This window comes from Prenolepis imparis, unplaced genomic scaffold (genome assembly GCF_030444845.1).
Source record: "Prenolepis imparis isolate NDT839.2.m4 unplaced genomic scaffold, iyPreImpa1.0 SCAF_5, whole genome shotgun sequence".
NCBI classification, from domain to species: domain Eukaryota; kingdom Metazoa; phylum Arthropoda; class Insecta; order Hymenoptera; family Formicidae; genus Prenolepis; species Prenolepis imparis.
Window position 1 is genome coordinate 17,582,408 of NW_028141163.1, and position 17,501 is coordinate 17,599,908.

Here is a 17,501-nt window from a genome sequence, read left to right on the forward strand (position 1 = left end):
AGTGGTTGCTTCCTCTTCCCTTCTCTCTCCTAAGATGTTGACCTACTTCAAGTCTTTAGATGAATCAAAAGGTTGCATACGTGCCATGATGTACATACATGTACGTTTTACTTTTATATACATCTCTTATCGCGTTTCCTCCTGTTTACTTCCACTCATCGCTTGTTACTTGATAAATTTGAGAAAAAAAAACAAATTTTAATATAATAAAAGATATAATAAAATGTTATATATACTTTATATATATATTGAATTTTAAAGATTCAATATTTTGACATGCTTCGAATTAAACTTTCACATAACGTCCTTTAAAATTCTCTTCTCCTTCTTTTAGCTTTATACCGTCCAAGGACCTTAGCTTCCTTTACAATTCGCCATCCGAGCATTTCTTTCCATGACAGGGGATCTTTACAAGATAGTACCGCTAACCCATACTGAACATGTGCTTTGGAAAACGGGATTTTTCATCTCCAGCTTCTATACAAAACGTATAGAATGAGAGTCGGGATCGAAACTGGGATTTATCGATTACTAGTAAAATTACTACGTAAAATCTTACAATAGTAAAGATCTGGGAGATTTGGGATTAAATAAAAAGAATAATTTTTTTTACTTGCATTATTTGCATTTCTGCAGTTATCTTATTCGGTCATTTATAACACGACACACAGTTGGAAAATTTGTGTTTTCTTGTTAAAAACGGTCCCCGTTAAAATTTTTGTGTTAAATATTTAACACATTTATGTGCTAAATTAACATATTGCTGTTGTGTTAGTTGAACTCAAATGTTAAATTATTAAAATAACTGAAAAAAAGTGTAAAAATAACACAATGTGTATTTACTTTTAATTTTACATAATAAATATGTTCAGTATTATTAGTGACAAGATTTATCTGTTAAAATTTACAGAAAAAAGATGTTAATTTTACTTTATAATATAAGTGGGGATGATAAAATGTAAAATTAACAATTTTTTTAGTTAATTTTTACATTAAAACTATGTTAATTTAACACAAAATTTATTTTAAGTAGTACTTGAAGTTTGCATTTATTTTATGTTAAAATATTAACACAATATTCGTGTCATCATTTAACATATCCGTATTATGTTATATTAACACAAAAATTTCTGTGGACCGTTTGGGACATGTGATATTTGTTAAATTTAACACAAATATTTCAACTGTGCACTATATCGATGCTACTACACTGTTCTGTTAAAGAAAGCTCGATTTCAAAAACAATCAAACTGTCGAGTGAACAAAGTACGAAAGAAAGATTTTAATTATGTATCTTTAAATATTTTATGTTTATTTCCCCTCTCCTCCCCTCTCTCTCTCTCTCTCTCTCTCTCTCTCTCTCTCGTAATTTCGCAACGAATGACAGGAATGTTATATAGTGTGATAATTAACTTCAGGAGTGCATCTTCTAACTTCTAACGTCAGCTGCAAGCGATTTAATTCGTTGAAAGTTGTCTCACGTTCAAATTACAGTTCCTAGAGCGTTGTAAGAGCGTAGGAGAAGCTTATATATATATACAGACGTTATTTCTTTTTCAGACTGTTCGAGATCGTTATAAAATCACCAATAACTCTTCGCCCACCGTCTAAGAAAGTTTTCTAAACATTCTCGACCAGATATATCATCCAAGTACTCTTCTCGACGTGTTCCTCGAGTACTTGAAATCATCCTACTTTGTAATTTAACTGTTACTTTGTAAGATCGGTGCTTTTACTCGGATGCTTTTATTGCAAGCTACGTCGACTTACATAATGAAATTCTCAGCTTTCATACTCGCACGTGCAATCGAAAAGAATATAAAGAGTACTAAAAAAATTGATTGGACGATGTTGAATCTCGAAAGAATTATCGAATTAAAAAAGTTTTAATACGAACGAATCGACATGCCTTCATCAGTTATTATTGCGCAACCTATATTTTTTATTTACAAGATGAATGACATTTGCGCAAAAACATATTAAACTTTTATTATCTCCTATGTGATTGATTATATAAATACGATATATAAGCGATACATCATCTGCACAACAATACGAATTTATGCCATTTTATGTACCTATAGTTTTTTTGTAAAAAGAAATTTAATTGTTAATTAACACAATGTTGTAAATTATGATTAAAAAGGTATAATTTAGCGCGTAAAAGCATGTTGCACATAAAGCTGATGTATGAGTTTCGCGTAACGATTTATCAGGGTGAACAAAGTTTTACAACCTGTTTAAAGTCAGCCAAGCCCATTCATCTCACAAAAGACAGACAGATTTACACTGTATTAAGCTTTAAGCATCAACACCTTTTTCTTTAAATGTCATCACCTTAAGCGTTACATAATTATTATTACATATTTCGAAAATTTTATTTGTTTATTCAAAATAGCTTCAAAGAGAATAAACAATAACTGTATAAGCTATTTTCAAAAATATTGCAATTCCTATTATGCCATTTTAATCTTGAGCAAGCGAGAGCACTATGAAATATAATGACTGCATGCGGGAAACTATAATATTCTTATTTAATTAAATTTTTATCGCTAATATTTATATATCACGATTATTTCTAATATGCACTATTTCGAGCACATAATCTAAACTTTAATATTCCGTCGAAATTTTATATAAATTACAAATATAAATAAAAAAAGTTATTTATCTAATAATAATCCAAAATATAAGCTAAAACGCATCCATGCATTTAGTGCGTTGATGTAATTAGAATCAATTAATTGTTATATTTGTGCAATCTATTATTTGTATTACATTGTCCTAGGAACTGACACGCGATAAAGTGGTAATACAATCCCACTATTATGCATTAAAGCAATTCAATACAAGAGACTGTGATTAAACTTGACATATATCGCGTGCAATTAAGATACAATGTTTAATATTATACATGTGACACACACACAATTATATACAATTACATTACTGCAATACACGTCATTACAACGAAACATGCGCAAGTGAAATTTTTTAAATCTAACGATGCTTGATCTTGATGCTCGCATATATATTCGTAAAATAACAAATGACAAGATGTGATTTTATTTGATTGTAAAAGAGCAGAAAACTGCCCAAAGCTTTTTCCAATGTATATAGCTGCCCGCTATGTCTAACAACAGTTTGTGCCAATAATACATGTGATCCAAAAGAAAAAAAAAAAATATATATATATATATACAGGGTGTTTCTTAAACATATGTCCAAAATTTAAGGGATGATTTCTTGAGTCATTTTATGAATAAATTTATATCTTTGATGATTTTTTGAAAATTATTTTGTTTTGAAGATACAAGGCAATAAAAATCTATAAGAAAATAATTAATATCTGTAAAAGTTATTAATGTAGTGTTCAAAGAACTTCTTTATTGTCGTTATCAGTGATGCCAGAAAATATAGTATTAATAAAAGTAAAAAATATAATAAAAATATTATATTTCTTGTAATTTTTATCGCCTTGTATCTTCAAAACAAAGCGATTTTCGAAAAATTATCAGAGGTATAAATTTTCATAAAATGACCTCAGAAATCATCCCTTGTACTTTTGACACATGTTTAAGAAACACCCTGTATATGTATGTGTCTATTAAGAACAACGAATTTTTTATAAGTATTTTTCGAAGATTGTTTCACAAACATGAGAGAAAGAGAGAGAAACAGAGAGAGATATCATACTCACATAATAATCAATAAATCATACACTATATTACCTATATTGATTTTAAAAAATAATTATTTTACTAATTATTTCATTATTCTTGTTAACCTCTTTTGCAAACAACTAATTTTAAGTCTAGGTCCGCGAATATATGACTGCGTACCAAGCTGTTAATATACTGGAGCTACTAATAATGGAGCTTTTACTGTAATGGGTTTACCTAAACCATTCGCTAGAGTTGTACGAGCTTATGTAACGCAAATAAATCACGTATTAATTAAACAGTAATCGCATATGCGATTACTTATGGATGTTGCGGTTACGTATAGAGATCACTGAATTCGATGATCCGGCTTTCACGCACCATCCTGAGTGCGAATAATCACTCCGATTCAATCAACGCGATTATTAGATATTAGTGTGTAAATTTGGCGCGACTCTGTGACACATGAACGGTATGCATAAAATCGTTATAAATGATTTATCACGTTATTAAATTACATAGGAGATAATAATAATAATCTCTCATAATATTGTTACGACGGATATAAAGTAAGTCTGTTCATATATTTTTTTCTTTTTTTGGAAATAAACGCATGTAATAAAGATATGTTTTTTAAATTTTTTCCGTAAGAGCTATTTAAGGGCTATTTAAGGGCTAATTATCATAACTTTCTCTCTTTTTCTATTAGCCTGTACATGGAGCTCTTTATTAGTTAGCAAACTATACGTAATACCACAACTCGGCATATTTTCCATAAATGTACTCGAAACTTTCTTCGTGACAACGAAGCTTCTCATCGTGGCTTACTTGAAGACCTTTGGTTATACCCGACAACTTGATTACCACAACAATACGAAACTATCTATGTCGAGAGTACAAAAGGTACAGCGAAATAAGTATGGCATTGAGTCGATCACACTTCTCCTTGATCGATCACTTCGAGAGAATGTCCAAACTTTTTTATGTCATCAAATCAACAAATGATTCAATATATACAGATAAAAATATTGTATAATGTATTAAATGAATCTATCTTGTTGTGCATGCGCAAAAAAAAAACATAATTTGGATTATTTTTAAATTATGATTACAATTATAGAATTGATTCTTTATAAAGAAGGCAATAAACGATCTCTCTCTCTTATTCGCACTCTTCAATCTAATTCGTCGTAATATTAGGTTGGCCAAAAAGTCATTGCGTTTTTTTTTATGTAAATGAGAGGCGAATTTTTTATGGGAAAGAAAAACTTTATTAAATAATATATTGTCCACTTTTCGATTATCTTTTGCCATCTTTCAGGCAACTTCATCATTGGATTCGATCAGTGCCTTAATTTTGTCATCATCAACTTCGATTGGCTTTCCTGAGCGTGGTGCATTTTTAACATGAAAATCTCCAGAGCAAACCAATTCTGACACTGCCGTAGTTTTAAGGCACCTTCACCATACATCATATAACTTTTTATGAGCTTGCAGTGCTTTTTCCTTTTCGAAAGTAATACAACAAAATGTGACGAAAATGTTCTTCTTGATTTTCCATTTTGAAATTGACGGCAAACAAACAATTGTTAACGAAATCGTGCACTTTCTTTTTCTAAAACAAGCTTGAACCGTCAGTTGTCAAGTTACATAATGAATTTGCGGTTTAGAATAAAGTTACATTTCAAGACATGTATGTCCATTATTGGAAAAAAACGCAATAACTTTTTGGCCAACCTAATATATCTATCTATCTATCTGTCTCTTTCTCTCTCCCTTTTTCTCGTTTATTTATTACATACTTGATCGAGTTTACTTCGACATCAAATTATTGCAGTATATTTTCTTCTGCATTTGGTATATAATGCAAAAAAGGTAGTATTTATGCTTTTTTTTTTTAATTTCTATAAATCGGTCAGAAGTTTGGCTTTAGATTACCATGTTTTGAATATCACACAGTATCCCACGGTAAAATCGAATCCAATTTATTGCTTAAATATCCGTGAGCTGTCATGATCCTTTGCGTCCGAAACTTTTCGAAAACTATTAATCTGCATCTAGGACGAGGTCAATGTTTGCAAACTAAACTTTGATAAGATCGAAGTTCTTTTACTATATTAGGTATATTCTGATATCATGTATCAATCTTATACGGATTCGGAGAGAATTCGTTCTTCGCGTGTAAATTAATAATTTTTATAATATTTCTATTAGTTTACAAAAAGATCATCAAAATATATTATATATTACATGCCTTTTTTAATAAAATTTTTCTCAGTGTGCCCGCAATTATAATGCATTATATAAAGTATTTAGTAGATGCTGCTTTTTATCTAACAGGAAACAGGGGCATTCATGTTCTTTATGATATTACTGCAAATAAATTACGTGACTAAGTATATTTTATACAACTATTTTAGCACAATAGTAGGAGCAAGATTTTATATTTCATCTTGCATTGTATGATCAGGCGCAAGAAAAAATACTTTTTCCTTTTCAAAAGTAATACAAAATATGACGAAAATGTTCTTCTTGATTTTCCATTTCGAAATTGACGGCAAACAAACAATTGTTAACGAAATCGTGCACTTTCTTTTTCTAAAACAAGCTTGAACTGTCAGTTGTCAAGTTACATAATGAATTTGCGGTTTAGAATAAAGTTAGTTACATTTCCAGACATAGTATGTCCATTATTGAAAAAAACGCAATTACTTTTTGGCCAACCTAATATTTTGAAGTGAGTAAGAAGTGCGAATTATATATAGAAAATATTGTAAAATTACGTTGCGTCGACGAAGAGGAATAGCGAACTCTTTCCGTACGATAAAACTCTTAAAAGATAGATGCAATCGCATACCGCAAACGAGACGAATCTTATTACCGCGCCGAGATGGAATCCGGATGAGTTACGACTTGCTGTGATTCGTCCCAAGTTCCGCTCGATCGACTCGCGAAATATTGCTTGTTGGGTTCGATCATAAGCATGTACGTCCCATTTTAATCTCCCCAGGCAAACATCTCGAAAAATATGGAAGATACGGAAAAATGTTTCAGACAAATGGACTTGACCTTGAGTGACCTATTGAAGGTCAGGTCAATGTCATCGATGTTTTCTTAAATGGAACCCCCTATTTTTTATTGCATATTCTTGTAGCCCTTGTCGAGACGTTTTCAAAACACTATCTATTGATGTCTCTTACGCAAGCCGTTCCCAAGATATGAAGCTTCAAAGTTGACATATCATCGGCATTTGCATTACCCGATGTACACCGCGAGGAAGTTGTTCAGTCGAATTTGTATATCAAATGGCTATAAAAAGGGTAGACTTTGTATGTATGTATGTATGTGTGTGTGTGTGTGTGTGCGTGCGTGCGTGCGTGCGTGTGTGCGTGCGTGCGTGTGTGTGTGTGTGCTTTTTTAGTAAAACTTTTATCTCTCTTTCTCTACCATTTTCTTATCCTTTCCCTTACATTAAAATAACCAGAAGAAAAATAATTAGAGAAAAGTTTTACTAAAGAAGCACACACACACACACACACATACACACACAAAGTCTGCCCTTTTTAGGGCCACTTGATGTACAAATTTGATTGAACAACCTCCCCGCGGTGTACATTGGATAATATACGAATGCCGATGATATGTCAACTTTGAAGCTTCGTATCTTGGGAACGGCTTGCGTAAGAGACATCAATAGGTAGTGTTTTGAAAACGTCTCGACAAGGGCTACAAGAATATGCAATAGAAAGTAGGGGGTTCCATTTAAGAAAACATCGATGACCTTGACCTGACCTTCAATAAGTCACTCAAGGTCAAGTCCATATTTTCATCATCTGTCCCCCTTCAAGTCCTACAACTTTTGTCTGAAACATTTTTCCGTATCTTCCATATTTTTCGAGATGTTTGCCTGGGGAGATTAAAATGGGACACCCTGTATATATTTCAAATGTCAAACAATTTCCCTTTCGATTTCCATAAGAAAAATCTATTTCTCGACGGGTCCAAAAATTTAATTTACGGCAGGTTGCGCAGAGAATAATTGAGAAAAGAAATGAAAGGGACTTCTTAAGCACTATATATTATGAAGATAAATTACAACAACGGATCGTGATAAAGGATTTAGCTTTGCGCTCTCTTCCTTTGTAGAAATTTAATAAAATGTTCAATATTAAACAAACGAGGTTTTATTATACGCCTTTAAAACATGACTCGTTTGATGCCATTTTTAATATTGTGAGGTATTTACCGCGACAAACATGTTTTTTCTCGAGTTAATGTGTGGCACATTAAAAACGAACTGTTTGACAGCTCGACCCTTAAATGTATGAATGTTTAATGCTTCTAAAATAAAATAACGTAATGACTAATATAACTATAGAACTTTAGGAAAAATAAAAACTGGAGTGACGCACGCACAGAGAGAATTAAAAAGATAAAAGAGAAATTAAATGAAAGAGGACAAATCTTGATATTTTAATTTAAAAAGAAGAAATTAAATAAAAACATGTATCAGATTTGCATATATAAAGTAAATTGTAACTCATACAAAATATCCGAGAAAATTCTTAAAAATAATACATATTGAAAATATATTAAATATACGCTACATATTTAAAAGAATTAATGTAATTTTTTTTATTATTTATCATGAGAGACTTCAGTTTTATTACTATTATATAAGAGTATATAATATTATATAACAGAAAATTATTATAGCTCATAATTTTTACTACAAAATTTAATATACTTTTATTTTATTATAAATTAAGAAAAGTATATGTACTGAGTATGTATTATTAACTTTGTTTAATATTCTTTTTAAAGAAGAGTATAATAATAATTTAATAGAGAAAAAAAATTGAACATTTCTTATTTTATAGACGTTGTTTTTTATAGGAATAAAAATACATGTATAATTTATACGAGATTGTAAAACTGAAGATTTCAGTATTTTTAAATTTATTTATATTGATACAACAAGCTTAAAACTGTGCATTGTAAATTCCGTTTTAAAAGTCTTCTTTGTTGCTATCCTGTACATTAAACTTGTAAAAGTATTAACCAACAAGATCTCTTACAATTTCCAGAACAAGTAAAATTGCAAATAACAGAGAGAATTTTATTATTTACAGGAATATATATTTTAAAGAAATTTCGAGACTACAAAAGTAACAAAGTAGGTCACATATGTATACATATATGTATATTATGAAATTTTTTTGCAAATGCGTTCTTTAAAACTAAATTTATGTATGAGACATCTCTTTGAGCATTCAGTAAAAATATATTCAAAGTATAATTTTTCCAAACATTTTTCAAATTTTAAACTGATTTTCTTACGCTTCATCTTTATTAGAAAAAGCGGGATTTTCGCGAATGCTCTGCGATTTGTATAGATTTGACGAATTTTTCTTTAAATCGTCGTCGCTGGTGGGATTCTTGCAAATAACATTTGATCCGGATCTGGAAGGAATATTGACGATTTCAGTCAGCTGGGTCGCGGTAACAAATCTCAGCGCCTGGAATCAACAATCGATTACATATATATAGACCGCAAAATACTCGCGTTGACGTATACACACAAAGTGCGCAATCCGTAATTCGTGCGAGTGTCGAGACCTCGAGACGGACATCCGGCATAATTGGATAAATTCGTATGACGCAGCTTTGGTTCCGAGCCAATTTAATTGCTCGCGCTGTCACACACAGTCCGATTGCGCGCATGCTAAAATTGTGAAAATTGAAAATATCGCTCTCAAAGGTACGATCTTTACGCGTACGTCCGCGCAATGGTCCTTTGGAAATTTCGCGCAGAAAATATTTATGCCATTTAGCTTCCATCAACAGAGCGGAGCGGGTAAACTTTGTTGGTTGCTGTTTAATCATCAAGTGTTTATATTCTCCGTTAATCATATTGGTATACACGCGCGTATGCAGTGATCTTAAATATGCAGCAGTTTAACTCTACGCGTTCAAAATACACAAAATATTATGGAACTTGTATAAAGCAGAATTCAGTATTTTCTATAAAATATAAATTGAAATTTCTTCTCTTCCGGGGTTTAAAATATGTTGATAAAGTAAAAGTTTTCATCTTTCCTTTATGATTATGTTCGATCGTTTAAATATATTTCTACCTAATCAAAAAATTTATTTATTAATCTAAAGATTTAATTCTCTAAAATAGCATTATTTAATATTAGATTTTATCTTCTAATAAAAATAGTCCGCGATCTGTTAACGTCACAAAACAATCAACAAATTAATGATAAAGAAAATTATGTAAACATAACGGAACGCAAAATGTAATTACCTATCCCTTTGATTCTGTTCTAGTTTTAAATCTACTTAACAATCGTATTATATAAACAGTTACTATGCTTATAATATTCAACGCGCAAATTATATTATTGCATTCAATACAATCAATAATTAATTACTATTTTTAAGTGTGTTTATAATATTTAAATATAATCAAAATAAAAAATAAACTTAATTAGTAAGTTCTTAGTAATATAGTTTATATTTTGCAGTAATTGATTACTGAGATTCAATTTATATATCTTGTTATATGTTGTACAGAGTTTCAATTTTTTTTTTGTAAAATCCGACTATTTAAAACGACTCTTTATTTTAACCTAATTTACGGGAACGAAATTGAGTAACGAAAGTTACTGCGCCTGCAACTGACACCGAAAATTCACGACTGAACGTTACATGAGAAATAATAGCAAGCGTAAACGCATGCATTCACCATATGTATATGCATGTCATGCGAGCATCATGCAGCATAATAATTATGTATGTATGTACATGTATCGAAATAGAGACAATACAACATTTACCACGCATGAGTAGCAAAACCTGCATAATGTATTGGGTAAACCCAAACACGCGTTAATTGTATACGTTGCATTTATATGCGGTATTGCGTTTATGTGCACTTTACGCAGTACACAAGGTCCGAATAAGATACTTGTGCGCCAGTTAGATATCATCTACTTCAAAGGAGACTAACATTAATTTAGATTTGGATCAAGAAATGCATTAGAAATTTTGTAAATGAGTTCCGTCTATGAAAATATAACTTAATTGTGACAAAAATATTCTAATTATAGATTTTTTATATTTAATTTTAATTTCCGCGAATAATTTAAAGTTAATCCCGCCGATGAACAATTTTATGATCTTTCTATGCATATAGGGGAACGAAATTGTCATTGTACCCGATACTCTCATCAGTTTGCTGTCTCAGTTGCAGTGCATCCGATTGCAAGAGCAATCGTATTGCAGACTGCATCGACAGCAAGCGATCGAATACAGCGATCGAATACAGTTCGCTGTAATTCGATCTCAAAACAGCTCGATGCCGGAGCTGGTTCCGCGTTCAATTTAATTGGCCACGTCATTATGCAGCATCCATCGCTGTATCCAGTATGATATTATCAGCCTGATTGAAAGAGCGCGAGAAAAGTTATTCGATAGATCGCAAATAAACCGCATCGATAAACGAACGTTCTATTTCTATCAGATTTGCGTATTACCAGATGATTTTATATTTGATTGATGCTGCAACAGGATCAACAATCCTATTTACATGCTTTACTTCACCGACAGATTGACCCTGTCACATTTTGTACGTCAATACGAATATCAATTATAATTTCGATGCTCGAGAAATAACGTGCGCATCTGAAACTGTTTCGATCTATCGGAATTTATATCCGAAATATTTTTGTTTTACGTATATGCTTATTTACAATTCTACAAAGGAACGCGTCGCATTGACTGCTGTTTGTTTTTAAATTTCCGGTTATTTTTTTGAAAAATTCTACAGTAAAGCAGAAATCTCTCTATATTTATCGGTTATTATATTCCATTCATATTTTTATAATATATTTTTATACATATATTTAAAGCTATATCGTTCTAAATAATTCGTCGTTTTAATTAAAGCAAATAGGAATTAAAATCGTGACATTATTTGTCGAGTAAATCACGTGTTATGTTCATTGATTAAGATTTAAATATCTTTTCTAGTACCGTATATTGTTTCCGTGACAAATATCGGTGTATTTTAACCGCTGGAAAAAATGCTTTGTCGTGTAAACACTTACACAGTACAAGCAATTTGTATATACGTTTCTGTAAAAATAGATTTTCAACAGATGCCGAATGCACAAAAATATCTGCCGTTATGTGCGCAGCAGGTTTATTTTGCAAATGAAAAGTGGCAAATAGTACGTATGCTGCATATAAAGCGTGCCATGTTAATTTATTAAATTAATTACATTTCATAAAAGAACGTGGAGAAAAGAGAGAATAGTGAAATAACGTTTAAACGAGAAACGTTTGAAAGTGACGCGACGGGATATATGCAGAAAAAAACGCTGCAATATATAAAGCAATTTCAATGAAAGATTAAACGATGGTAAAGCGACGGCGCATCGGCTCTATATTTTTTTTATCGCGACTATATATAACAGTTTCATGTAGTTTTGAATGTTTTATTGTACGCGGAGAGTCGTTTTTAAAGTCCTTTAATATTGAGCGAAGTGAGCAAACTTTACGAGATTCTTATACAGTGTATGACGTCTACTTTAAACTCATCCTAGATAGGTATAACCGTAGTTCCACGAAATCGTCGAGACGATCAATCGAGAATCTCATCATTTTTCAAGCTCGATCCTAGAGAGAGAGGAACCCTTTCACGAGTTTCGCATAAAAATCGCTCCTCCTCCCGCGAATTCAGAGCGTCTTCTAATTTCCCCCGGGGATTTCATTAGCTGAAATGGACCAAGTGCGTAAAGGTGAAAGGTAATAAGCCGATACCAATTCGTAAAATGTCAAACGCCGCAATAGAGATTATGTTATTGTCTATGTTACCGATTTTCAATGCCGGATTGCATTTCCGGAATAACACGCAATTATTTATGTACCTTTGCTGGCATTTGTCGAAAATGCGTTTCGTTCCCTTATTGCCTTTGCTGACCCCGCTATGAATTATACACAGAGACAATTTTCTCTTGGAATTTATCCTGAAAATCATGGTAATCGTGGGACAATATGGTATGGAAAGAATTTTATGAGAATTTCTCTGATTAATATTTATCACAATAAAAATAATAATATCTATTACAATAAAATATGTTTGATTAATTTTTATGCAGTTTAGTAAAATTAATCAAACATGTTTTATATTTTATTGTGATAGATATTGTTATTTTTATTGTGATAAATATTCAGAGAAATTCTTTCCATACCATATTGTCCCACGATTACCATGATTTTCAAGGTAAATTCCAAGAGAAAATTCTCTAGAAGCGAGAGGGAGAAAGAAGGAGAAAGAGAGAAAGGGGAGGGAGGGAGGGAGGGAGGGAGGGAGGGAGGGAGGGAGGGAGGGAGGGAGGGAGGGAGGAAAGGTGGAAAGGAGGGAGGGGGTAGGGAGGGAGAAAAGGAGGGAGAGGGTAGGGGGGAGAAAGGGAGGGAGGGGGTAGGGAGAGAGAAAGGGAGGGAGGGGGTGGGAGGGAGGGAGGAGAAGCAACACAGAAATAACGCAACATCGAATGCAGCTACCTTCCGCCTGTCCCTGCTGGCGGAGTACAGCACCCAGATTATGTACAAGGCCATTATGATGCCGGGTACGCACACTCCTGCTATCGTGGACGCACCCCGTAGAAGCAAATGATGCAGCCCGAGCAATGTAACTGCGAGAACCGTTCCGCCCGCGACGTATCTTCCGGTACGACGTCGTTCCTCCTGCCAACAGAAATATCCCATACCTATATTTTATCAACGTTTTTCTTTTTTCGTGGATATAAAATTATCGCGCGTTTATCTCGCGTTCGCCAACATTTAGCTTGATAAATCGTCGGTTTCGTTCATTGATGTATCTCATTACAGAATTAGACTATCGATATAAAAACATCACCGACTTATAAATCGAATGCAACACGTACGGAATGAATTGCATGAGAAGTATTTCGTAAAAAATTGAATATTGCTTCAGATATTACTCTCTATTTCTTATATTACTCTATCCCATTCGTTCAACTTAGGACGAAAAATGTATGAAAAATGCAGCAAGAGTTAAAAAAATGTCACTTTATATCGACTTTACGATATAAGTATTTCTATTGAAAAATTCTAAGAATACTTTTGACAATGAAAAAATATGTTGGAAACATCGCTGGAATGAATGTGTAGGCGCGAAAAAATTCCAGTTTCAAAAAAGCAACATTTAATTTAAACGCACGAGTTATATTTAGACGCTTTCGTATGTGTATAAAATTAAATAAATTCTATTTAATTCATCAAATCTCTCACGCGTATAAACGCTTGATTATTCTTGACTACTGTTAAACAATTAACGGCAACCCTGTATCTAAATATAGTAAAACCTGCATTTCGGTTTCAAGCACAGATGCGCAACAAAACAAATTAGACGGGACACGTTTAACCCAAAATTCATTTATTTAACGTCGTATTTAACGTTTTATACGTTTGACGTATCTGCTAACGACAATGCGCGATGGACAATTCGAAACAGGCTATAGACACGAACATTAAATACTGGCGCGCAATTGCGTCGAAATTGACAGATCCATTTCGCGTTCTCCTTGAATTTCTCTCCACGTCGCTATTACGTTATTACGCGGCCTTTAACGCCCTTTAATGGCTCGCGCTCTCTTTAACAAATCGCGCAACCGTGACGATTCCAACATTTTACGTAAATCTACGCTGTGTATTTAAACTTCTCTAACTGTCATATTAAAATTATGCTTTCATCGAATGCAGATATACGTCGAACGGGATAGAGATAACAATAACGCGACCGTTTTACTTTCTCAAGGCGAGCAGAAACGATATCATCGCAGTTAGAATAGTCATAACGTCTATATATGTATGGCACGGAATCTAAACGTTTATTCGCTTCGATCGATCTTTCGATGCAAAATCTGCTGCACGTAATCACACAAGATGATATCACGATATCTCGCAGTTATATCGCAGTAGAATCGCTATCGTAAACGATATTCTCGCGGAAGACCAACCGATCGTGCGAGATTATTAAGATTGTCCCTCGACGAAACATCCGATCTAAGCGTCATGGCACTGATGGTGACATAAAGTTTCTTTTGCTATCGATTGAGCACAAAGGTCAGTTTGATTATTATTAATACGTAGCAAAATCTCTGCCGTCTAGTTATAAGGTTGATCTTTGCTTCTTCTTCTGAGAAATTCTTTTTCTCGATTAAACGTCTCTGAGTATTATGTATTAAAAATAAAATAGTTTTTTCAGAAATTTGTCCTTCGTTACTCCTGTATTGAATATTTAATTGTGAAAATCTAATAGCACTTTTAACTTTGAGTTTTTAAAGATGGGAAATATATAGGTATAGAGAAAGTTTCTCCTTTTCCTCGAGCATCTCCAAACAAGCTAAACGCTGGAAATTCCACTGTAAATGATATAGATGCCGTTTAAATATAAGCATTATACTCGTAAGATAAATAACATTTATAGTTGAATATCACATTTGAGACAAACAGTACACAAAATATATTGATATAATTAAGAAATGCAATCATCGAATTTGCATTTTGTATATAACGATGATATTATTGTGAATTGATCCGATAATTATCCAATAAAAAATGATAATTTGATAAATGTTATAAAAAACAATATTAATTGTATTTATTGTATTATTGCACATACATTTTTTAATTAAATTTTCAATTGAATTATTTTTTCGTTAAATCATTTTATTTATATGTGAAAATCATGGCTAAAAATTCAAATCGCGTTAAATCTGTCGTACATTTACAAAATGCCGCTTAAATCGCAATTGCGATTAATAATTTAATTGCGTTATTTTTATCTTATAATGCGATTATGTCGTTGAACAATTGTTACAGCCGAAATTATTTCCCAGCGCTTTTAATTTCTCGCTAATTGTGCGAGCTGGCGGATAGCAGAATTTTATTCTCAGATTTATGAATGTTGTTAGAGGGGAATTAAAGCGATCAAGGGTTCGTGCAGCGCGGTGAATTTAAAATCGCGATTAATTAAACGAAAAAAAAGAACCACCGAAGGGTGGTCGCTTTTTATCCGTTTGAAAAATATTTCTCCAAGCCAACGTTCGCGTAACGTTTTGCGTGAATTTCGTAATTCACAATTAACCCGAATAAAACACGATGATAAAACCAACGCGCGTCATTGCCGCCGCGAAATTTCAAGCTCGCGTTTTTAAGCTCGTTACCGGAGGAGCTAATTATTCCTCGCACTCGTATATACTCGTATATACACGATATCGACGCGCACCAACACACGCGTTAACGCGAAATTATTCTTCACATCCACAGGGAAATATAGATCCACGAGACAATTCCGGTTCGGTTGTCGCGCGATCCCCGCGCGAATATCGACTTTGCGGAAAGGCGTAGAAATGGAAAGCTGAGCGAGCTCGCTAGCTCGTTTATGCGGCGAACGGATTTGTGTATCGCCGCGGTTATGGTTTCAAGAGCAGCGCAGCCCGCTCATTTACACCACTGGCACAATATAAGCCAGGCAAGCACGCTGACATAATAAACAAAAAACACGATGAGCCAATACACCCACATACCGCCATCAAAGATGGTGCGCTCGGCGCGAACGAATTGAAAAGAGCACGTGGTTTTTGCCAAAATTAGATTATCCTTTCCGCGGACGCTGCCCACCTAGAAATCATATCGCTCGCTTCGCGATAAATTGGCGATAAAAGCATCGGCTACGAACGCTCTAATTTAAAGATATAAGATTTGAAGAAATAGGGGAAAAAGTGGAGCAAAACCGGGTACTTTTTTGGATTTGTCTTCCTACAAAAAATCAGAAGACAAAAAAAATCTACTGATCGTTAGTAGTGTTCAGTAAACCTTAAACTATGAGAAAATAACGCTAGTCAAAATATTGAAAGCATGTAAAACCGTGTAAATACGAAATCTTGATTTATTTAAATCATAATACAATACAAAAATTTTTCTTCTAAAAATAAACTATTCTAATTTTTTAATCCCATATTTTTTGTATCCGATTTTGCCCCACACGTAGATACCCGGTTTTGCCCCAATACGAGGAAAATAATAAACACGATGGCTGTACATTCCAACGTAAAAGGAACGATAAAAACTAATGCAATCAGAACAGAATTCAATGCTGTACTTATCACAGTAGATACTTTGTATAGAAAAAGTCCACGACGACTTGATTGTTGTCTCGATATCAATCTTTTTTGGTTCGAAAACTTCAAACTTCTCTCAAAAAAGAAGTATCGTGTATACGTGGACACGGTTCGTCTCAGAATAATAATGGCATCAATTTAGAACTAATAACACGAATTGGCCATAGATAACAATACTTATCACAAAGAAATAGAGGTACCCGGTTTGACCCGCCTACCTGGTTTTACCCAACTTTCTCCTATACCCTAACAAGAAACAGAACTTGCGCCTGTATAGTAGATCAATATTACACAACAATCAAAAGAGTTCTCAGAGTCTCAGAACTTTGCTTTTAACTTTATTCCAAATAAAAGTTGCTTCCAAAATTTGCCACAATAACCTGTATTTTTAATATAATATTTCTTTTTATCTAACAAGCTTATAGCTTTCATAGACAAATTTCATGACTTGTGATAAAGTCAATCAAGATCTCTTATTTAAGCTTAATCGTGAATAAAATAACTAAATGGTACTAATTCTGTCGAGATGCTTATCTAACATAAAATTTAAAAATCAAAAACATCATACAAGAATCTTTTAATTTCGTCAAAAATTCTTTAGTATTTCACGAAATATCTA

General features: G+C 32.9%; 2 protein-coding genes across 3 annotated transcripts in view; one reads left to right on the forward strand and one right to left on the reverse strand.

Moving 5' to 3' along the window:
* Nucleotides 1-17,501, forward strand: part of LOC145935782 (uncharacterized) — a 233,132-nt gene that overhangs the window by 191,193 nt on the left and 24,438 nt on the right. The gene's annotated exons all lie outside the window — the stretch shown is intronic.
* On the reverse strand, nt 8,824-16,137 carry LOC145936127 (uncharacterized). 2 transcript variants are annotated; one of them, XM_083038025.1, is made up of 4 exons: nt 15,926-16,137; nt 14,717-15,121; nt 13,239-13,421; nt 8,824-9,181 (listed from the first exon to the last, which is right to left on the reverse strand). In XM_083038025.1, the coding sequence occupies exons 2-4, from the start codon at nt 14,771-14,773 to the stop codon at nt 8,999-9,001; spliced, it is 423 nt and encodes a 140-aa protein (XP_082894151.1). In that variant the 5' UTR covers nt 14,774-15,121; nt 15,926-16,137; the 3' UTR covers nt 8,824-8,998. The 2 variants fall into 2 exon arrangements, with proteins under 2 accessions (XP_082894151.1, XP_082894150.1); XM_083038024.1 differs by having other exon boundaries at nt 15,909-16,137.

Bases quoted from the DNA above. Each gene is read 5' to 3' on its own strand.
- LOC145936127 (XM_083038025.1), bottom strand. From the start codon at position 14,773: ATGACGCTTAGATCGGATGTTTCGTCGAGGGACAATCTTAATAATCTC. The intron at 13,422-14,716 runs GTTGGTCTTCCG...TTCTGTTGGCAG, and splicing joins TTAATAATCTCGCACGATCG to GAGGAACGACGTCGTACCGG. The intron at 9,182-13,238 runs GTAGCTGCATTC...TGTTGATTCCAG, and splicing joins CCAGCAGGGACAGGCGGAAG to GCGCTGAGATTTGTTACCGC.